The sequence below is a fragment of the Neomonachus schauinslandi genome, chromosome 9 (assembly GCF_002201575.2).
Source record: "Neomonachus schauinslandi chromosome 9, ASM220157v2, whole genome shotgun sequence".
NCBI classification, from domain to species: domain Eukaryota; kingdom Metazoa; phylum Chordata; class Mammalia; order Carnivora; family Phocidae; genus Neomonachus; species Neomonachus schauinslandi.
In genome coordinates, this window is record NC_058411.1 from 115,278,103 (window position 1) to 115,302,340 (window position 24,238).

A 24,238-nucleotide genomic window follows, 5' to 3' on the forward strand; every position below is an offset into this window, starting at 1 on the left:
GAACTTCTGGGTACCCCCTACTAGCGCACTTGTGCGGGATGTGCTGCTTTTTCCCAGCAGAGATGGGTGACAACATGTGGAAAGCGTTGCCAACTAGGGAAGCTTACCCAAGATCTTAGCGTCCAGGTTTGTTTGGGGGGTCAGTAGTGTTGGCATGCAACACACCTTCGTGACTGACCTTGGCTACTCAGGTTCCAGACTCCCAGTACAGACATAGGTGTTCACCATCATGACATTGTTGGCGTAGACCGTCTCGTCACGCTGGTACTGCAGTGGCCCAGAGCCTTGGGTGAACACAGACATTCTTTTCAGGCAGACTATTCCCAGGGCTCAGGGCTCAGTTCCTAGGAGTTGACCATGGGCCAGTCCTGAAAACAGACCTTCCCTGGGAATCTGGAGGGTTTGATCATCCCAGGCATCACCAGTTAACCCTTTCCTGCACAGGAGACCAATTTCATTGTTTTGCATGTGGGTACTGTTTGTTGAAAAGATAATATTTCCCTGTTGAATTGTTTTCACACACTTGCTGAAAATCAGTTAACTGTAAACATGAAGATTTATTTCTGAACTCTGTTTCTATTCCATTGATCTGTATGTTTGTCCTGTGCTGATACAGTCACGTAATCTCTTAATATCTGTAAACTGTGTGATAATGCCCCCCCCCTTTTCATTCTTAATGCTCGTAGTTCGTGCCTTGTCTGTGTTTTTCTTGATTAGTCCTGCGGAAAAGTTGTCAAATCTATTATTTATTTACTTATTTTTTTAAACAGCTTTATCTTTGTTGATCACCTCTATGATTTGCTTGTTTTCTGTTTTGTTAATTTTCACTTGTCAATATTTATTTCCCTCTAGTTTGGGGGGGGCGTGTATTTTCCTATTCTTTTTATAGATTTATGATGAATGTTAGATTATTATTGTCAGACTTTTTGTTTCCTGAGATTTTCCTCTAAAGCTCCAAATTTACTTTTTAGCGTAACTTTTCCTACATCCCATAAATTTGAATTTATAGTATTTTCATTTTCATTCAGGTTGATTTGAATTTGAATTCTGTTCGGTTTGAATTTGAATTGGGGCATTTGCTTTTTTTTTCATAGAAATTTCCTTTTTCTTCCCCTCATTAGAGAACCATCCAACCAATCCCTAAAGCAGACAAATAGAATACACGAGTGTGCTTTGAGGGCGTTATAGTGTCTGTGATGCTGTCACAGACATGAACTTTAAGCATTTTAGTGTATTTCCTTCCAGACCTTCTCATGCATATTAATTCAGCATGCTGTTACTGTTTAACAGATGGGATTTGGGCTATAACTTCTTTTTTCTTTTCCAGCTAATAACATATTTGCTTTCATGAATCTGTTTTATTCTTTATCCTTTAAAGTCCTTCACAGGGGGTATGCCCTTATGCATTTGGGAGTGTTCTGAGTGAGTTACCAAACACCCCTGTTAGCTCATGCCAAGCCAAGCAAATCCATCCCTGTCCTCAAGGCGCTCATGGTCTAATGGAGTCAGACCCAGGCACAGGCACAGCTGCTGGATTAGAGCTGAGCTCACTGCTCTTGGGAAGAACTACAGGGCAGCAGCTTCAGAGCAAAAACATGGGAGGCCAGGGAGAGGTGCTGTGCACTAGAAAGAGGCAGCTTCCAGGTGCAACTTGGTGTCACCTAAGAAGGAGCCATCTCCTGTCACTGTCCACCACACTGAAAGTTGTGTGTCCCCCTGCAGGTGATCGCCATGATCAAAGGTCTGCAGGTGCTGATGGGCAGGATGGAGAGTGTGTTCAACCATGCCATCCGGCACACCGTCTATGCTGCACTGCAGGACTTTTCCCAGGTTACTCTCCGGGAGCCACTCAGGCAGGCCATCAAGAAGAAGAAGAACGTCATCCAGAGGTCAGCCTCAGCGTAATACCTCCCTGTGAGCTCAGAGTCCGAAGTTGTAGAATCAGCTTAGGTTTGAACAACTGTATAGTTAGATTTTCATAAATCTGCTCAGTGCATCTATCTTCAACCTCCAGATGCCCTTCTGGTGAATTTCCTCTAAATGTAATGCGATGGGCCCAATTACTCACCTGAGCAATGTATAATAAATCGACTACAGAATGTCTGAGCAGTGGGGACGCAGAGATAAGGGTGTGTTTATCTTGGGGCAGGAGAGTGTCTCAAAATCTTTTTTGATGATTCTGATCACCAGGCTTGTGGGGACAGGAAGCCCAGCATCACATTTCCCATCTCAAAGTGTGTCATCTTCAGTATCTTTGCTTCTGTTCCTTTTGGCTTGTCCTACAAATTGGTCAGAGACTAACACAGATATTGCAGAGATCCTGTAGCAGTCTTGAGCAGTTTTCTCTTAATATTTAGCCTTTTAAAGTTGTCTTTCAGAGACATCTATGTAAAAAGTTTACTGGGGCTCACAAGTATATTGATTTCATTTTTTTCCTTATAAATTATAAACTGATGTGTTTGACACCTGGCTTGGTTTCACTTTTAGCATTAATAAAATGTGATACTGTGAGTCTTCCCATTTTGCTCACGTTTGCCATAATGGGAGGCTCACCACATGGGCAATGTGAAGTATAGTCTAAGAGTAACTCAGGTTTTAGCCAGAACTTTCCCCATGAGGTAATAGGATAGGCACATGGGTACATCTACCAAGTGGTTGCCTGTGGTGGGGGAGGGGAGTCTCCATATGGTGGAGCCCTGTTGGGGATGGGAACATGTTCCAAATGTGTCTGAGACATAGGCCCAGTCCCTACAGTTGTGTTGGTGACATGTTCCTGTTAGAAATCAGGAAATCAGCCAAGGGAGGTTGAGTTTCAGCTCCCTGGGTGGATATTTGTGGTCTGTCCCCTTCCACCTTTTGCATGACTCAGTGTTCAGGAAATAAAACATCACTTCCAGGTTAATTGATGCAAACTGCAGCTAAGTCAGATCTTCTGGAGCTGGTAATGTCCCCCAGAAAATGATCTATTCAAAATTTCGCTTTGAACTGGTCCATTACCACGTCCCCCACTGCCCCCAAAGGAAATCACATGTGAGAGTTGGCTGTCCTGAGAGGTATGTGTTAGGTGAGGCGATGCTGTGATTTTTAAAAGTCCTGAGTGTGTCAGCACTCTGTGCCTCACTGATGACTTGGTGGGGCTGTTCAGTGTCCTGCAGGCCATCAGGAAGACTGTGTGCGACTGGGAGACTGGGCATGAGCCCTTCAATGACCCAGCCCTGCGGGGCGAGAAGGACCCCAAGAGCGGCTTCGACATCAAAGTACCCCGGCGTGCTGTAGGACCCTCCAGCACTCAGGTTCTCATCCTCCCTGCTCCCCTGCTCCACCTGTTCCCCTGAGTGGGCTAACCCTGAGCTGAGGGTTGGTAAGCAAGGCCAGGAGTAAAATGACATAACCACTGTCTGCTCAAGATGATCAAATATTGCCTGTGCCTTTTCTGCTCCTCTGTTTCCTGCCCAAGTGAATCTGGAGCATTTTGCCAAGACATCCTTGTGATTCTCGGATTTGGTCATTTGCATGCAGAATTTAATTTGACTGCATCGACTCCATTGCAAAAATGTGGGTGAAAGTCTATGTGTCTGTATTTACGCTGTGTTTCCTGGTGGGTGTTTAAATGTATGGTTATACTTTTTATGTTGGGACTAAAAATGATCGTTTCTGAAGATAAAACTTGTAGAAATTTAAGAATGTAGCTTTTTTGTGTCCCTGGTCTTAAGCCACCACTGCTGTTTTCTCTCCTGGCATGCTCAACCCTCTGCCCCCCAAAAGCAGCTTTCTTCTGACTCTCATACCTGATTTAATATATCCTTCTGCTTTTCTCTTCCCATTTTGGGACTTAGTATTGTTTACTCATTGTTCTTCTCTTGGGGGCTTTTTATAATCTCTTCTGCCAGTCTTGCAGAGAACTACCAGCAAAGCACATTGTTGGCTCTCTGTGAAACTTCTCAAATATCTGGGAGGAAGGCATTTGGCCCACTTAAGGAGGACACTTGTCCTGGGTCTGTCCAATGTGCACGCACCCTCCCCACCCTCCATTCCCATGTGTGTCTCCCCACCCCATGATGTGTGTGTCCTGTGACTAACGGCTCTCTCCCACCTCTCCCCCCACATCTGTCCGTGTCTAGCTCTACCTGGTGCGCACCATGGCGGAGTCCTTGAGCTCTGCTGAGCTGCTGAGGCAGCTCAAGTCTTTGGGCATGGAAAGACTCTTGCATGTGGTAAACGCGTTTCTGAGGCAGTCCTACACCTATCCGCCTCTTTTAACCTTTGGTGGTAAGACATCATTTGTTTTTCTTGTTGATGTTTATGGCACGGAGGTGAACTGCTCCACAAGAGATTCTTTCTCCCAGGCAGCACCAACTTGGCTACTTAGATGGGTGCCCAGACCCACTTTGAGGAGCTGGTGTAGTGCTAGGCTTACCGCTCCAGCCTGGCTCTGGTCAGGGCATAGCGGAGTAGTCTTCCTCTTGTGGTTTATCTGAGTTTGGTGTAACTAATGTACCGTGTATATTTTCTCCCCCACAAATGTTTCCTTGGATAATGCAGCTTTACATGGTGAGAACCATGCTAGAGTCCCTCATTGCAGACAAAAGTGGTTCCAAGAAAACCTTGAGAAGTAGCCTTGAGGGGCCCACCATATTGGACATAGAAAAATTTCATCGAGAGTCATTCTTCTACACTCACTTGATAAATTTCAGTGGTAAGAGATACTGCTGACCAGCGTCTGGCCCAGCATGTTCTAACACTGCTAACACCGTCTAGAATGCTTCTGCTGACCATCCCCTGCTGTGGTCCCCTCACACACCCAGACGGTGACCTGTGTTGTAACCTTCGTGATATTCCCTCACCTGTCGCTTTAAATGCACGGCCAGCCAGGGGCCCCCTCCATGTGCCGTGGACCTTAGGATGAGGGCCATGGGCCTGTGGCTGGCTGGCTCTATGACTTGAATGCAGTCTTTGTAACCCATATGAGGTCAGAAACACAGACGAACGTAATCTGTCATGTGGCTTGAGAACAAGATAGTGATAGTATCAGAAACAGCCCCCACGAGCAGTGACGTGTGGAAGGCGGCAGTCACCTTGACCAGGGTGCTGGGTGGATACCCTTGTCATTGTGGAGTCCATGTTTACTTTGGTGCTGCAGCAGCTTGCTCAGAGCAGGAAGCCTCTATCTTGGCTGCAGGTGCTGCCGGTTTGGAGTAAATAGCAAGGCTTTTGTTTTTCACTTGTCAAATGATGGACACTTTTTTTTTTTCATTTGTTTCTATTTTACATTAGATAAACTTGTACTGAATATGCATGTAATGCTGTATCTTTATCCTAAGTAAAATAAAATAACATGGTTTTTATTTTTCCTTTTAAAAAGGACATTTTTTTCCCCCTCCCAATCCCTCAAAGAAGCTCATAGCGTTGACAAGGTTCCATTGGCGGGTGGTGGTGTCCATGCCAGACCAGCAGGGGAAAGATGCTGACTCTGCTCTTTTTGTGAGAGAGAACGTGCACGGTCTAGGGTGGCTTTGCTTGCAGCCACATCGTGGATGTCTCATCTCTAGTGTGAGGTGCCGTGTCACCCCCACCCCCCCACCCCCCGCTCACGTCCACTCCCGCATGGCTCGGGGCTGAGATTGAAGGAGCCGGCACCTCGCACATGCCTCTCCTTGTCCTAGATTGTCCTGCTGAGTTTTTTCTGCTTGCAGAAGATTAACATGATATCATTTGAATCCTTCAAGAAACACTCCAGCAGTGCTGTGACCTTTCACAGTTGTGGTTCCGAGAGTTCTTTCTGGAACTGACAATGGGCAGGAGGATCCAGTTCCCTATCGAGATGTCCATGCCCTGGATCCTGACGGACCACATCCTGGAGACCAAGGAGGCGTCAATGATGGAGTGAGTACCCTGTGGCCGTGTCTTAGCTCTTTGTGATGACCAGGGTCCTCAGTGGCATTTGGGAGCTGGGAGATGGAGGAGGGGTTGGGCTGTTTTCAGCACTTCATTTGAAGTTGTCGTAGTGGGGTTAGACTTCAGAGATTAATACAAGTAATGGGTTTCTTGGCTTTAGACTAAAATCAGGAACTCAGGCAGCAGGAGTCACTAAGTCCCACCGTGTCAGGTACTAGTGAGGACCTGGGGGCTCAGCTAGGGTCAGCAAAAGGAGAGGTGGCCTAGCCTCTCATGTGGCACAGCCTCTGAACCAGATGAATTTGGGAGAGGAAGTATTAATTGAATAGCTTTCTTTTGAGGTCAGAGCTCAAGGCCAGGCTAGGGGGTGGGAGACTTTCAAAATAGGAGGTTCCTGCAGGTGAAGTAATAGGAAAGGGGTATGTCTTGTGAACAGACTGGGGACGGACCCAGCAGGTTCTTCGGCACACAGAGCAAATGTATCGCACCTTGTCTTTGCCTGTGCACATCAGTTCTTGTGTGGTGGTCCGGAGGATGGCCTTCCACTTTCTCTGGAGTGGCCGTAACCTCTGTTCTGCAGCACCAGAGAGGGGATGAGGAGCATGGAGATCTAATGCAGAGGTCTTGGCATGCCTGTGTGTTGTGTCTTTGGAGTTGAGCTTGGCCCCATGGCTTACACAGCCTTCCTGCTGTGAGGTGGAAGCAGCCTTGTACCTCAGAGGGACCTTACCACTGGAGGAGACTGCTGGCTGCTGCCTTTTGTCCAAATACGGGGCTAGGGGAGAGGGGCTTTTGGCCATGCTGGACATGGTCGTGGTCAGCTGTGGGACCCAGGATCTTCATGTTTTTCTTATTAAGTCTGACAGTTCATTCTTAGAAATAAGAAAATAACTTGTTTTGTATTCTGTGGTGGAAAACTTTGAAACATAAGTAAGTGAGAAGATGCTGTTACAGGAAGCCTTTGTGGACCTGCCCGGGGCCCTGGGCATGGCCTTAGTAAGTGTGTCCCATCCGTGGGATTGTCTGGCTTGGTCCATTAGGGCCCTCGGCAGGAACCCCATTTTGGGTCTGAAGTAAGAGATTGTTTTTCCTCATGTGAGAGGTCAACAATGAATGTTCACGGGCGCCTGGGTGGCTCACTTGTTGGGCATCTGCCTTCGGCTTGGGTCATGATCTCAGGGTCCTGGGATCCAGCCCTGCATTGGGCTCCCTGCTCCGCGGGAAGCCTGCTTCTCCCTCTCCCACGCCCCCTGCTGGGGTTCCCTCTCTTGCTGTGTCTCTCTCTGTCAAATAAATAAATAAAATCTTAAAAAACAAAACAAAACAATGAATGTTAAATTTCGCCTGGAGTGTGGGATGTGAGAGCCAAGAAGCCCTGTGGGGAGGGCTGGGCTGACTGTTTGCCCCCTCTGCAGGTACGTCCTGTACTCCCTGGACCTGTACAATGACAGCGCACACTATGCCCTCACCAGGTTCAACAAGCAGTTTCTCTACGATGAAATTGAGGCAGAGGTGAGAGCCTAGGCACCTTTAACAAACTTTAATTTCCTTTTTCTCTGAGTATTAGAGGAAGCAAATTTTCTTTATAATACAAGGAGGTTTAAACAATAGAATGAAGTTTTGAAATAAACATTTTGGAGTGAACCCTTCTATCTGCATCTACACATGTGATGATTGGGGTCTTACAACATTAAGATTTGACTGCGTGTCATAACCACCTCTGTATCCTCACCTGTCTTCTGTTATGAACACAATTTAAACCAACCCCTATTTTATTTCTTTCGTTTTAGCTTTTTATTTTTGCGTATTGGAAGTGATGCTTTGATGAACTTCCTTGCACCTAATTTTTTAGCTGCGTTTGATTATTTTTTGAGGACAGATTCCTACAAGTGGAACTATTAAATCTGTGTACATGCAGCTAAGGAGATAAATCTTATTTTGTAGCTTAAGATTTAAGAGCATTTAACCTCAACAAATTGCATTGTGCATCTAGATGTTTTTTTCCTCCTCCCAGAGACACTAGAAAGTGCTTCTTCAGGGAGATATCATAGGCTCCTGGGCCATGTAGGGTAGGCATGTGGCAGAGACCTGCAAGTCCTGGGGTGGTTCCCTTTTGAGCACATAGTGCCCTTATCAGAGTTCTGGGTGGGGAGGCTAACCCCATTTGCAAGGGAAGATACAGCTTTGGGGGTGGAGTCACAAGGCTGTATCCATCCTGTGTCTCCTGCCCGACCTCAGTGCCCAGAGCAGCCGGCCATGTTCCAGGGGAGGCCACATGCGGCCCCTAGGACACACAGCCCCGTGGCAGGAGCAGAACCCAAATGCAGTGCATATTAACCACTGGGAACACATGTTGAAGAGAGACTTTTTCATATTCCTTTGCCTTTAAGAGACAGGGAGCATTTTTCTCCATCAGTAAGAGAGGTTCTGATAGAATTTTCAGTGGCTGTGTAGTAGTCACTCCTGGCCACACCAGCATATATTTAATCTGTTGTTTTTGGACAATGAGGTTGTTTCTTGTTTCTCTTTTCTAATAAGAGAGCCTTTGTTAGTTGCCTTGACAAAAGATTTTCTTTTAACTTTATATTCCCAGAACGTATTCATTTTATAACTGGAAGTTTGAACCTTTTGACCACTTTCACTCATTTTGCCCATCCCTACCTACCCCTGCCTCTGGAACCACCAGTCTGTTCTCTATGCATTTGTTTTGTTGTTGTTGTTGTTTTTAAGATTCCACATATGAGTGAGATTGTACAGTATTTGTCTTTGACTTATTTCAGTGAGCACAATGCCCTCAGGGTCCATCCATGTAGTTGCAAATGGCAGGATTTCCTTTTTTATGACTGAATGATATTCGTGTGTGTGTGTCACAGTTCTGTATATGTTTATCCATCAGTGGACGCTTAGGTTGCTTCCATGTCTTGGCTCTTGTAAATAATGCTCCAGTAAACATGGGGATGCATATATTTTTTCAAGTTAGTATTTTCAGTTTTTTTGGTTAAATACCTAGAAATGGAATTTGGTGGATCAAAAATGGTTTTTTTTTTTTAATTGTCTTATTTGATCTTTAGGAAATAAAAATCTAATATATGCTTTCTTTTTCTTCAGGTGAATCTCTGCTTTGACCAATTTGTTTATAAGCTGGCAGACCAGATATTTGCATATTATAAAGTTATGGCAGGAAGGTGAGTATATGGTTTATGATTGGGACATGAAATCTTGGTTAACTTGATCTCACATTTCCATTAAAATTCACAGAATATGAGAAATGTCTTCTCTTCTTCCATACTAGTTTGCTTCTTGATAAACGTTTACGATCAGAATGCAAGAATCAGGGGGCAACGATTCATCTCCCGCCATCTAACCGCTATGAGACACTGCTTAAGCAGAGGCATGTGCAGGTGAGTCAGACCTCTCCAGGGCATGGTGAGGCAGGGAGCTGGCATTGGAATGGTGAGGTTTTCTTAGAGTTCACTGGGTTTTAATAGGTGTTAGTATGTTCTGTGACTGTGGCCACATCCTTATAAAGTGTTGAAATTTTTTTTTTAAAGATTTTATTTATTTATTCATCAGAGAGAGAGACAATGAGAGAGGGAACACAAGCAGGGGGAGTGGAGAGGGAGAAGCAGGCTTCCTGCGGAGCAGGGAGCCCGATGCGGGGCTCAATCCCAGGACCCTGGGATCATGACCTGAGCCAAAGGCAGACGCTTAACAACTGAGCCACCCAGGCGCCCCGAAGTGTTGATATTTTAAAAACAATTTCTTGTGGATACCCTGAAACCCAAGGGAAGACTTGCAGCACTCTGCACCCCGCCCTGCTCTGGCTCCCAGGGGAAGGCATGGCCCCAGAGAGCTTGGGTCTTCTCCAAGAGCCCAAAAGTTAGAACTTTTTAAAAGAATGAAGGTGAGAAATATTTGTCAGCTGAGTGTTAAAGAGGAGCTTTTTCTTGGCCAGCACAAAGAATAAAAAGTACAGTGCTTATTTTTTGTTTCCTTACAAACTATATATATGTCATAAATTAGGAAAATACAGAAAACTATAAGGAAAATTCCATTTAATTCTCAGATAATCACCATTCATATTTTGAGACATTTCCACCAGGATTTTGTCCATATTTTTATTACTGAAATGATATTGAGGGACACATATATTGTTAGGACTGAAATAGGGAATAATTTTCTCTTACTCATTGTTGTAACACTGTGGAGGTTAGGCATGCACAGCCTGCTCTGTGGTGGCAGATGGTCCTGAACAGCTTTATGAGGGGCGTCCTCAGTGACAAACCCAGATTCTCCAGGGTGTTTGGTGAAACTTGGGGTTTCTGTCCATGACATAAGTATAAGTTCAGTGCAAAGGATGATAATATGAAAGTCCTTTATGGTTTTGACTTGTAGAAATTTCCGCTCCAGGAAAGTAGGGTATTTGATCATGACACCTATATATATTATTTGATCTAAAATGTTTACATTTTGTATATTATTTGTTTGCCTCATCTTTTGGAATTGGATTCTGGGAGAATATATATATTCTATATATATATATATATATATATATATATATAAATTTTTTTTTTTTTTAAGATGTTATTTATTTGAGAGAGAGAGAGAACACGAGCCAGGGGAGGGGCAGAGAAGCAGACTCCCCACTGAGCAGGGAGCCCAACGTGGGACTCGATCCCAGGACTCTGGGATCATGACCTGAGCCGAAGGCAGACGCTTAACCGACTGAGCCACCCAGGCGCCCTTGTTTGTTTTTTATTGTTCATTCTTTTTTCCTTTCTCCATCTTCCAGCTCCTAGGCAGATCCATAGACCTTAATCGCCTGATTACTCAGCGTGTCTCAGCAGCCATGTATAAGTCTCTGGAACTGGCTATTGGACGATTTGAAAGTGAAGACCTGACATCAATAGTTGTAAGTATAAGAACCTTTTGTCAGGTTCAGCAGATTTGTGGAAAACTGATTACAAGGATTGGAGCTAATTTTAATTTTGTCCTTACTGATAAATTGAACCAGTAGTAGGTTCAGTTTTTGCATAGGAATCAAAAGGTATGCACTGATCAAGCATGGCCTATCCTATCGTTTTTTTAGTGTCTGCTCTTAGTAGTCACAATTCTAAATTGGCTTCAAAGAAGTAATCCTAACCTTGAATAAGTTACACCTAGCTATGGCAAGAGAATAAAAGAAGTAAAATTTTAAAAATCAAAAAGAACACAGAAAAAGTATTTGAAAGAAAATGATACAGAAGATAGACAATGAAGATCTAACAAACATAGAGCGAACATACATATCATAGAGAAAAACATAGGGAACATACAAATATCAGAGAAAAACCAAAGCAACAGGGTGGAACAAATATTAAAAGTTGTATTTCAAGAAAACATTGATAGAATTTAAGACATGCTTTTATGAATAATAGTCAAACTACGGAGAGATCCCAAATGTCCATTGACTGATGAATGGATACAGAAGATGTGGTCTGAATTCACAATGGAATATTACTCAGCCATCAAAAAAATATGAAATCTTGTCATTTGCAGTGATGTGGATGGAGCTATAGTATATTATACTAAGTGAAATAAGTCAGAGAAAGACAAATGCTATATGATCTCACTCATACGTGGAATTTAAGGCAGAAAATAGATGAACATATAGGAAGGGGGAAAAGAAAAAAAGGAGAGATGGAAACAAACCATGAGAGACTCAACGATAGAGAACAAACTGAGGGTTAATGGAGGGACATGGGTAGGGGATGGGCTAGATGGGTGATGGGCATTAAGGAGGGTACTTGTTAGGATGAGTACTGGGTGTTGTATGCAGGTGATGAATCACTGAATTCTACTCCAGAAGCCAATATTGCACCATATGTTAACCACCTAAAATTTATTTATTTATTTATTTAAAAAATTTTTTTTTTTTAAGATTTTATTTATTTATTTGACAGAAAGATGGTGAGAGAGGGAACACAAGCAGGGGGAGTGGGAGAGGGAGAAGTGGGCTTCCCGCCGATCAGAGAGCCCGATGCAGGGCTCGATCCCAGGACCCTGGGATCATGACCTGAGCTGAAGGCAGATGCTTAACGACTGAGCCACCCAGGTGCCCCAACCACCTAAAATTTAAATGAAAAGAATTTATATATTAAAAAAATTAAGACATGCTATAAAATATATATTAAAAGCCTATGGTGTGTGCCTGGGAAAACTGACCCAAAGTGGCCAATACCAAGGAATAGTGCAGTAAATGTATTAGACTTTAAAGGAAAAGAAAAAATCCTCTGGATATCTGAGCAGAGTGATCGGAGAAAGAAAATTTGTCCTCAGAGCCTTGCCCATAGCAATTCATGCCAGAAGCCAAGGAAAGGAAGTATGAATTAAGGATTTTGTGCCAAGCCAAATAGATCTTCCAAGAGTGAAGTCTGCAGACAAATGGTAGTGAAGATGTAAGAACTCAGGGAAGATTGTTCATTCCTAGAGATGCAGCTTTGGGTAGAACAAGAGAAGCCTCAGTGAGCGGTGGGCATGAACAACTCAGGTTTGAGCATCTCCACATAGGATGAGCAGTGCTCCTCATATTCTTCCACAGAATTGTATTATTGACATGGATATCTTACATTCTTTGTCTTCATACTTGATTTTTTAAATCTGGTGTGTAACTCACATGCACAGTGCACCTCAGTTTGGACCAGCCACATTCTCATTGCCTTATGTGGCCACTGGATGCTGCAGTAGATAGCATAGACCTAGGCATCTTTATGAGCAAACTCTGAAAGCTTGGAAGGCCATCTGCTGACTGCTACATAGCTGTGCTTTTGAATAATGCCAGGCATGTTAGGCTGACTCAGGCTGATGCCTGAGGACCCAGTACTCCAGCAAGGGTGGAGTGGGCTGGGCCCTGTGGGTGGTTGGAGGCCAGTGGGGGGTCAATGCGGAGGTGACCTCAGTGGAGAAAGAATGATGGCCCTGTGGGGGTGACCGCAGTAAGGAGGGCTATTTCAAAGCAGTGGAGAGGACATAATGAATTTAGGTGTAAGAAGCAAGCTCCTGTGGCCTCCTAGACCCCCACTGTGTGTATTCTTGGCCTAGCACACCAGCCTCACCTCTGTGTGTCCTGCTGTCTTCTCCCCACTCTGCCCTGCCCCCAACCATGGCACTGCCCATGTGGGGAATCAAGGCCACTGTGCTGGGCCCATTTCTGTCCTCACACTCCTGTCTTTGTGGTCCTGTAGGAGTTGGATGGCCTTTTGGAAATCAACCGCATGACCCACAAGCTGCTAAGCAGGTACCTGACACTGGACAGCTTTGATGCCATGTTCCGGGAGGCCAACCACAATGTGTCAGCGCCCTATGGGAGAATCACCCTCCATGTCTTCTGGGAACTCAACTATGACTTCCTGCCCAACTACTGCTACAATGGCTCCACCAACCGGTGAGCGTGCCCCCTCATGGATGGTTCTGGATGCCCTTGCCAAAGGGTTCTTGAATGGGATGATCTCAGGGTCTCCACCTTGTCCACTAGGTTGCTGACTCCTCCCCTGTTCCCTATCATTTCTCATGTCCAGGTATTCAGGCCCTCCCAGTCTCCTCTTTTTGCAAGTGTAGCCCTAGACCAGCCCCTGGGCATGTCTTACAGCTTTGCATGTGGAAACTGCACAGCAGGCTGGGGTTCCTGTCTGGGGCACTTGCTTGTAGCTCAGAGCTTGATCTCATGGTGCATGTGGACACCAGCTACAGGGTCTGTATCACATACACAGTTGTAAGTCTGCCTGATGTTGGGATGTAGTCACTGACTCTACTTTTCATCCATTCTGGGATGTTGGGGTGTATGAAGATCCATCAGTTAACCACCTTCTAACCCACCTACCCTTTGCTACTATGTTGAACAGCACAGAGTGCCAGTTAGCTGAGTGGCATGGTTGACAGCAGCAGTTCCATGTGGTTCAGCCTCATGGTATGGCCCAAATCCTGGGACAGGCCTGCCTTGGCTGCCCTGGGCAGCCACCTGTCTGAGGTTTGTCCCATGTGCCCTTAGCTCAGCTCCTGCTCCCTGTGAGCACATGCCAGGGACGTGTGTGTACGTGTGTGTGTGCGTGTGTGTATGTGTGTGTGTGCTTGTGTGTGTTATGAGCAATTTTTAAAAATCATTGTCTTTGGCTTTCCCGCTGGATCTGAGCATCCCATCGTGTATTGGCTGAATTGTTACTGACTTTCAGGCCCAGAGTTTTGTGTCTCAAGGGGGTGATGAACTCTAGAACTGAGGACAGAAGGGAGGCCCTCCTGTAGTCTGACCAGGCTTGCCGTTATCTGTTTAGGACCCCAAGGTTAGATTTCCTTGTGGGGAGGCAGGCCTGTTCCCAGGTGCATGGGGCTATGCCATCAGACTGGCCCTGGGTGGCTGACGCCTGTCCCCAGCAGTGGTGGAGACGTGGCCATGGCTTCCAGAGCCACGGGTGGAGGAGCCCCAGTCAGCCTCCTCCGGTGAAGGGGCTTCTGGGCCTGGCTGGGCACAGTCCACCAGAACCAGACTTTACAGACTGTTCATCCCTGTTTAATTCTTTTAAGATGCCCAGTTTCCTGAAGTAGATATTTTTCAAGTTGTTACAGAGCCTGAATTAACTGAAAAAATATTTTTTTACTTATTATAATAATGCATCATAATTATAGAAAAACTAGAAATCATATATACAGATATGAGGAGGAAAATAATTAAGTCCCTAGAGATTTGTCTCATCAAAAAATGGGTCTTTCTTCTGCAGTTTTTGCCATCCAGTCAGATATACATGTATATTTTTTTATTTTGCCAAAATGGGTGTTATTAGGAATAGTGTTATATACATATTCTTATTCCAAGTGATATAGAACAAGAAGGGTCATTCTGTGTTAGGGTATAAATATGCTTTTCTGCCTCTGAAGAAAAGTCATGGCTGATGCTTGCAGGACCAAAGAGTTGTTTTGGTTGGTCCATTTGCAACCTTTGGAATTAATTTGTTACCTTTCCTTAAATCGTTTTTGCCTTGTCTGGGGTCTCCAAAGGGGACGTACAACAGAACCCTGCTATCAGTGGGCTGAAAAAAGGTGTTATGGTGAGGTTGGAATTGGGCAACACAGGGAGTTGTGATTTTTTTTTTGTACTGTTTTACATTATAATTTTTTTAATTATCTAGCATTTTGTCGCCCTTTAAGGGATTTCCCAGAGATCTTACAAAAGGAATAATTAAAGGTGTTCCCGGAGCCTCCTTTATGCCTGCGTCACTTGTGTGTAGAGGAACTCTGGAGTCCATGTAGCACCCACGTGCCCTGGTCTTGGTGATGGTTCGGTGGGCCAACCCCTCAGAAGTGACGTGAGCTACAGAGGAGGGTCAGCATTACATGATGACGAAATGTCAGCATTTGCCATAAACTCTTGTGTTGAATTGCTGTGTTTTCTGAAAGACTTCAGACATCCGAACAAATGTTGGGTGAGGAGTATGGAGTTAGGGAAATGGACCAGATTCTGAGTCCATGCCAGCCAAGGGGGCCCATGTGGGTTCCCTGTTTGGGGCTGATGACAGAGAACACCCCACCATCCAAGGCTGCCTGGCCTTGGATGCAGGCGGCAGGAGTCTGGTTGTCAAAGATGAAGTTGGCAGGGCTCAGGTCAGGACGTTGGTGCTGTGTAACCCAGTGACCTGCCGAAGGGTAGAAAACCTTCAGGCATGTGCCTTTTATAGGACCCTGGTGGAACTATCTATATGAGGAACATTGAGGCATCCCATATATAACTGAGGAGAGCTGCCAAATGGTACCTTAGCCCCAATTTCCTGAGAACACACAACACAGTGTCGAATACAAATGACAGCAAGCAGAAGGGACAGCACTGGGCGCCTTCGTCTGTTGTGGCATATTTCTCCCATTGGCCCAGGAGGTGCTGTGAACATCCCTGTTTGCAGAGTGAGCACACAGCCCACGGAGGCTGGGAGTGGGCCCCACCTGTGTTGCAAGAGGCTGTTCTGCCCACCAAGGCTCCTGGAGAACTGACCTGGAACCCTGAGAAGAGAGACAAAACTGTGCCACCCAGAATTTTAATTCCATACTTGAGGGTTTTCTAAGAGCTGCTTGAGGGAAACCAGAACTTCATTTGTTGCTTGGCATATCTACTGATTTTGCTGCTTATTTTTGATTCGGGATTTTGCCTGGTGGCTCTGGGAAGTGGTTTAGGGTGGCCTGTGACTTAAATTTAACGTGTACAGCTAATCATTGTATGAAAATGCTGTAGCTCTGGAAACAGGCCAACAACTGGGGTCAGAGTTAAGCCTCAGAGGGAGGAAGGCCACGCGGGAGCAGTGCGTCCTCGGTGCAGCGTACATGAAGCAAAGGGCACTACTTTGTCCCGGCACTGGTGATGTTAACTTCTGCCCCTTTGTTAGGATGGTGGCTACCAGGTTTCTCTACTGTTAGCAGTTAGTGTTATGGTGGCTGAACAATGATGATTCTCAGACTTCATTATTCCATGGATAAATAGTAGTTGGCCTTCTGTTGTATGGGTTAACATTTATTTATTTGTTTAGTATAAGTAAGGACTTGGGGATTCTAACTCAGCATTAAAATCTGTTACTGTCATAATTTGGGTTTTGTGGCTCAAGGTGGCTCCATTTTGGCCGGCGGGAGCCCCTTCTACCTGATTTCTGTGTCCTCTTGGCTGTCCCCATCATTTTGAAGCACTTCCTGCACCTCAAGAAGTTCCAGGTTCATCTTGTACTTCTTGGGCTCTGTCCTTGCAACTTGTCGTTTCCATAGGATTCCTTTTACTGGAGAATATTTTAGAACTGGGCTTAATATTTAAAAAGTAAGTCTGGGTGTTAGATATGCTCATTGTTACTGGGATGTCATTGTTTCTAGACCCTTTTGATGTTCAGAGCTAAGAAGTACCTGACTGTGTACTGTATTAGGTTCCTCTAACAAATTATCACTAACCATGGGGCTTCAAACAACAAAAATTTCTTTTCTCACAGTTCTGGAGGCTAGATGTCCAAAATCAGGTTGTCAGCGGGGCTGTGCTGGTTCCTCTAAGCCTCTGGGTAGAATCTTCTCTTGCCTCTTCCCAGCTTCTGGTGGTGGCCAGTGATTCTTGGCCTTCCTTAGTGTGCAGCTGTATCGTTCCGATCTCTGCCTCTCCTCTCTAGACATGAGTGTCTCTCCTCTTAGAAGGACATGAGTCATATTGACTCATTAAGGGCCCGCTCTAGTTCAGTATGACCTCATCTTAACTAATTACATCTGCAGTGGCCCTGTTTCTGAATAGGATCACGTTCTGAGGTACTGGTAATTAAGACTTCAAATTATCTTTCTGGGGATACAAACCCATAAAGCTTGCGTATGCACGGCTTCTCTGTAGTTGTCTACATTTTCTGTCCATGAATTCATACTGGTATCTTCGGTTCCAGTTCAGCACTGGGGGGTCTTATTCTTATTTTATCCCTCCCTTTCCATTTTTGTAACTCCCTTCTACACTGAGAATCCTGTTTCATTATTTTTGGTATATTTACTCACTCAGTTCTAGAAAATGCAGAAAATAGTTTCAAAATTACTAATCCTTCCTACCATGAAACACAAGCCTACTAACTGGAATTCAATATTTGTTTCCACTGTTTTTGTCTTTACATTGAGAATATATGTGTACATGTATATATATATATGGTATTTAAAAGTTGTTTGGGATAATGGAGTAACAATTAGACAACATTTATGAAAGCACTGTTTTCAGACATAATGTTTCCCCGAGGGAAGGGACACCGGGGAGGTGAGCCCTTTGACTTCCCTGCTGTCTGCCTGGAAGCACTTTCTGGGCCTCAGTGTGGAGGGGGGGCATCCCAAGTACAACCTGGAAGTCTTGTTTGGTGGAAACCGAGGAAGCTGACACAGTTGGAATTGGCAGGGCAGATTTGCAGTATGGAAGAGGGAGCTACATCGTGAAATAGCTCCTGAGACCGACTTAGGGGCCCTTTAGTTTTGCTTGAATATTAAACTGTGTGTGCATCGGGTGGAACTCCGTAAGGATAGACAAAGGGAGCTGTGAGCCAAATAATTCCCAGAGCTGGCACAGAGCTCAGAGCCTTTGGAGGCCCTGCCAGCAAGAATGGGAAAGCTCACTTGAATACCCACACATTCGATAGAATTGCCAGAGGACCTGCCTTAGTACTAGCCCTCAGGTGCTGACTACTGTGCCTCCCTAATTATGAAAGGTTCCAGCTGACTTCAAAGCAGTTTAACAGCCCACCCAAAATAACTCAGCACTTTAAAGGATGACAGCAAAATCCAGACATTTGATGCTACGGGCCACTGACCTCCCCTCAGATGTGCATGTTCATTTCATGCACTGGTGGTATTTTCCCAATTACATCCCTTCTTATTTATTAAAGTGTAATATGTGTCATTCAAGTTCTTCGAATTTAATAATTAGAAAATCCATATAGTTTTCTTAATGATGCTTCTTTATAAAAGTTTTATATTTTAGGGGCACCTGGGTGGCTCAGTCGGTTAGCGTCTGCCTTCCGCTTAGGTCATGATTCCACAGTTCTGGGATCGAGCCCCACATCGGGCTCCTGGCTCAGCAGGGAGCCTGCTTCTCCCTCTCCTTCTGCCCTCCTCCCTGCTTGTGCTCTCTCTGTCTCTGTAAAATGAATAAATAAAATCTTTTTTAAAAGTTTCATATGTTTAGATGAATGCTTCTGATTTGAAAGTATTAGCCAAGTTTGACATGTTTGCTTTAAAAAAGCCAAGCATTTGATTTTCAGTGTCTCCTAACCCATTATCAAGCCAGTCTTGTGGCTCTATGAGTGTGGCTATAAGCACTCAGGTTGCTCATTCTTCCCATTAGCTTGTAACTAGTGATGTGAGTAACTGGACATGACTGCCTGTATCTGCCTTCCCACTCCTGTGCCTCAGGTCACTGCTGCGGCCAGAGGCCCAGCAAGGCCTGAGTGCTTGGTTGTTACCACTTGTCAAAGGACTGAATTAGTCATGAAATGGTCCTGGTGCCAATAAACCAGACTATCTCCCAGAGTTTGGAGAATGCTTACATGCTGGAAGGACCCGGGTGTTCTCACTCTGTTGATGAACTCTGGATACATGTATTATACTTGGGAGCATTTATATCTCATGGTATTTGATTTCTTAGAATTTTCCTATGTGATGATTAGATCAGTTAGCTGGAAGGAAGATGTAACTGATGGGTATGGAAAAGTTCTGAATTTTAAAGAACTACCATTAAATTTGTTTTCTTTTTTCTTTTTATCCTTTTTTGTTTAGATTTGTTCGGACAGTATTACCATTTTCTCAAGAATTTCAAAGAGATAAACAGCCTAATGCACAACCCCAGTATTTGCATGGATCAAAGGTAGGCTCTTCTGTGTTTGTGTTGTGACTTTTTAAATTTATAATGAAGCATATTTTCAAGTTTAGTTTAAATCAGGTGAGTGGCAGTGATTTAAATGTATCATGCCATGTGTGAAATGTTATTGTTTTCTTCCATTAACACCTTTCTGAAAAGGAACGTAGTGTTGGGACAGCCCTCTGGCCATGTGTTGGGTGTCAGGCTAGGCCTGGCCTCATTCCTGGCCCTAAAATAAGTGAGATTGTCAGCTGAGTTAAAGGTTTAAAAATATCAAACAAGGAAAGTGTGTGGAATAGGCTCAGAGGCTCATCTATGGCAGAGGGGCTGGGATATCTTGTCCAGTGGTGATGCCACAAAAGGAGGGGTAAGGTGGGAAGGAGCAAGAGAGTTGATATCCAGAAACCACAGGCAAGCAGGCAAAGGTCACAGAACACCTGCTGTCTACTGTGAGACAAGTGTCCAGGCTGAGGGTGGCTGGATTTGCAACAATTATTAAAGGCTAGTATTGTTAATATTTAAAGCACTCTTATAGTTTCATAAGAAAAAGATAGCACTCTGTAGTAAAAGGAGACAGATGTAATGGGCAGATATTTCCCAAAAATGTAGTAAAAAATAGAAATAGATATCTAGCCTCACCAGTAATTGAAGAAAAATAAAGGAGTGCATGTGGGACTGTATGATTCTAGGGGACCATCTGAAATGTTTATCAATATTTAAATGTTCTCAGGGTACTAAATGAGAAAAATATGCAGCCAAGAATACTTTATCCAGCTAGGCTGTCATGGAAAATAGAAGGAGAGATAAAAAGCTTCCAGGACAAACAGAAACTAAAGAATTTGCAAACACGAAACCAGCCTTACAAGAAATCTTGAAAGGGGTCCTCTAAGCAAAGAGAGCATAAAAGCAACATAGACCAGAAAGGAACACAGACAATACACAGTTACAGTCACCTTACAGGCAATACAATGGCACTAAATTCATATCTTTCAATAGTTACCCTGAATGTAAATGGCTAAATGCCCCAATCAAAAGACACACGGTATCAGATTGGATAAAAAAACAAGGCCCATCGATATGCTGTCTGCAAGAGACTCATTTTAGACCCAAAGACACCCCCAGATTGAAAGTTACAGGGTGGAAAACCATTTTCCATGCTAATGGACATCAAAAGAAAGCTGGGGTGGCAATCCTTCTATCAGACAAATTAGATTTTAAACCAAAGACTGTAATAAGAGATGAGGAAGGACACTATATCATACTGAAAGGGTCTATCCAACAAGAAGATCTAACAATTGTAAATATTTATGCCCCTAACATGGGAGCAGCCAATTAGATAAGCCATTTAATAACAAAATCAAAGAAATACATTGACAATAATACAGTAATAGTAGGGGACTTTAACACCCCCCTCACTGAAATGGACAGATCATCTAAGCAAAGATCAACAAGGAAATAGACTTTAAATGACACACTGGACCAGATGGACTTCACAGATATATTCAGAACATTCCATCCCAAAGCTATAGAATACACATTCTTCTCTAGTGCCCATGGAACATTCTCCAGAATAGATCACATCCGGGGTCATAAATGAGGTCTCACCCACTACCAGAAGGTTGGGATCATTCCCTGCATTTTTTCAGACCACAATGCTTTGAAACTAGAACTCAATCACAAGAGGAAAGTGGGCAAGAACTCAAATACATGGAGGCTAAAGAGCATCCTACTAAAGAATGAATGGGTCAACCAGGAAATTAAAGAATTAAAAAGATTCATGGAAACAAATGAAAATGAAAACACAACTGTTCAAAATTTTTGGGATGCAGCAAAGTCGTCCTAAGAGGAAAGTATATAGCAATACAAGCCTTTCTCAAGAAACAAGAAAGGTCTCAAATATACAACCTTACCCTACACCTAAAGGAGCTGGAGAGAAAACAGCAAATAAAGCCTAAACCCAGCAGCAGAAGAGAAATAATAAAGATCAGAGCAGAAATCAATGAAATAGAAACCAAAAGAACAGTAGAACAGATCGACAAAACTAGGAGCTGGTTCTTTGAAAGAATTAATAAGATCGATAAACCCCTGGCCAGACTTATCAAAAAGAAAAGAGAAATGACCCAAATAAATAAAATCATAAATGAAAGAGGAGAGATCACAACCAATACCAAAGAAATACGAACAGTTATAAGAACATATTATGAGCAGCTATATGCCAGCAGATGAGACACTCTGGAAGAAATGGATGCGTTCCTAGAGACATATAAACTACCAGAACTGAACCAGGAAGAAATAAAAAACCTAAACAGACCCATAACCAGTAAGGAAATTGAAGCAGTAATCAAAAATCTCCCAACAAACAAGAGCCCAGGGCCAGAAGTCTTCCCAGCGGAATTCTACCAAACAGTTCAAGAAGATTTAATACCTATTCTTCTGAAACTGTTCCAAAAAATAGAAATGGAAGGAAAACTTCCAAACTCATTTTATGAGACCAGCATTACCTTGATCCCCAAACCAGACGAAGACCCCACCAAAAAGGAGAATTAGAGACCAATATCCCTGATGAACATGGATGCAAAAATTCTCACCAAAATACTAGCCAATAGGATCCAACGGTACATTGAAAGGTTTATTCACCATGACCACATGGGATTTATTCCTGGGCTGCAAGTTTGGTTCAACATCTGCATATCAATCAATGTGATACAATACATTAATAAAAGGACAAGAACGATATGATCCTCTCAGTAGATGCAGAAAAAGCATTTGACAACATACAACATCCTTTCTTGATTAAAACTCTTCACAGTGTAGGGATAGAAGGTACATACCTCAATATCATAAAAACCATCTATGAAAAACCCACAGTGAATATCATTCTCAGTGGGGAAAAACAGAGCTTTCCCCCTAAGGTCAGGAACACGGCAGGGATGTCCACTATCACCACTGCTATTCAACATAGTATTAGAAGTCCTAGCCACAGCAATCAGACAACAAAAAGAAATCAAAGGCATCTGAATCAGCAACGAAGGAGTCAAACTCTCACTGTTTGCAGATGATATGATATTGCATGTGCAAAACCCAAAAGACTCCACCCCGAAACTGCTAGAACTCATACAGGAATTCAGTCAGGTGGCAGGATATAAAATCAATGCACAGAAATCAGTGGCATTCCTATACACCCACAACAAGACAGAAGAAAGAGAAATTAAGGAGTCGATCCCATTTACAATTGCACCCAAAACCATAAGATACCTAGGAATAAATCTAACCAAAGAGGCAAAGGATCTGTACTCAAAAAACAATAGAATACTTATGAAAGAAATTGAGGAAGACACAAAGAAATGGAAAAATGTTCCATGCTCATGGATTGGAAGAACAAATATTGTGAAAATGTCTATGCTACCTAGAGCAGTCTACACATTCAATGCAATCCCCATCAAAATACTATCAACTTTGTTCACAGAAATGGAACAAATAATCCTAAAATTTGTATGGGACCAGAAAAGACCCCAAATAGCCAGAGGAATGTTGAAAAAGAAAACCAAAGCTTGTGGCATCACAATTCCGGTCTTCAAGCTCTATTACAAAGCTGTAATAATCAATACAATATGGTACTGGCACAAAAACAGATGCATAGATCAGTGGAACAGAATAGAGAACTCAGAAGTGAACTCTCAACTCTATGGTCAACTAATCTTCGATAAAGCAGGAAACAATGTCCAATGGAAAAAAGTCTCTTCAACAAATGGTGTTGGGAAAATGCGACAGCCACATGCAGAAGAATGAAATGGCACCATTTCCTTACACCACACACAAGAATAGACTCAAAATGGTTGAAAGACCTCAGTGTGAGACAGAAGTCCATCACAATCCTTGAGGAGAACACAGGCAGCAACCTCTTTGATCTCAGCTGCAGCAGCTTCTTCCTAGACACATTACCAAAGGCAAGGGAAGCAAGGGCAAAAATGAACTATTGGGACTTCATCAAGATAAAAAGCTTCTGCACAGCAAAGGAAACAGTCAACAAAACCAAAAGACAACCGACAGAATGGGAGAAGATATTTACAAATGACATATCAAATAAAGGGCTAGTATCCAAAATCTATAAAGAACTTATCAAACTCAACACCCAAGGAACAAATAATCCAATCAAGAAATGGGCAGAAGACATGAACAGACATTTCTGCAAAGAAGACATCCAAATGGTCAACAGACACATGAAAAAGTGCTCAACCTCATTCGGCATCAGGGAAGTACAAATCAAAACCACAATGAGGTACCACCTCACACCAGGTAGAATGACTACAATTAACAAGTCAGGAAAAGACAGATGTTGGCGAGGATGCAGAGAAAAGGGGAACCCTCCTACACTGTTGGTGGGAATGCAAGCTGGTGCAGCCATTCTGGAAAACAGTATGGAGGTTCCTCAAAAAGTTGAAAATAGAGCTACCCTATGATCCACCAATTGCACTACTGGGTATTTACCCCAAAGATACAATTGTAGTGATCCGAAGGGGCCCCTGCACCCCAATATTTATAGCAGCAATGTCCACAATATCCAAACTATGGAAAGAGGCCAGATGTCCATCGACAGATAAATGGTTAAAGAAGAGGTGATATATATAGATATATATAGATATGTCTATATATATCTATATGTCTATAGTGGACTAGTTATGCAGCCATCAAAAAATGAAATCTTGCCGTTTGCAATGACATGCGGATGGAACTAGAGGGTATTATGCTAAGCGAAATAAGGCAATCAGAGAAAGAATTATGATCTCACTGATATGTGGAATTTGAGGAACAAGACAGAGGATCATAGGGAAAGAGGAAAAAATGAAACATGAAGAAACCAGAGAGGGAGACAAACCATAAGAGACTCTTCTTTTTTTTTTTTTTTAAGATTTTATTTATTTATTTGACAGAGAGAGACACAGTGAGAGAGGAAACACAAGCAGGGGGAGTGGGAGAAGG

General features: G+C 43.5%; 1 protein-coding gene across 2 annotated transcripts in view; it reads left to right on the forward strand.

Annotated features, from left to right (window-relative positions):
* CYFIP1 (cytoplasmic FMR1 interacting protein 1) overlaps nt 1-24,238 on the forward strand; it is a 134,955-nt gene that overhangs the window by 70,125 nt on the left and 40,592 nt on the right. For both annotated transcript variants that reach the window (XM_021680622.1, XM_021680620.1), the window contains exons 15-24: nt 1,723-1,889; nt 3,146-3,293; nt 4,543-4,696; nt 5,727-5,883; nt 7,311-7,407; nt 9,004-9,080; nt 9,188-9,296; nt 10,688-10,807; nt 13,119-13,318; nt 19,177-19,264. In XM_021680622.1, coding sequence (XP_021536297.1) covers nt 1,723-1,889; nt 3,146-3,293; nt 4,543-4,696; nt 5,727-5,883; nt 7,311-7,407; nt 9,004-9,080; nt 9,188-9,296; nt 10,688-10,807; nt 13,119-13,318; nt 19,177-19,264 — 1,317 coding nt within the window. The remainder of the gene's footprint in view (nt 1-1,722; nt 1,890-3,145; nt 3,294-4,542; nt 4,697-5,726; nt 5,884-7,310; nt 7,408-9,003; nt 9,081-9,187; nt 9,297-10,687; nt 10,808-13,118; nt 13,319-19,176; nt 19,265-24,238) is intronic.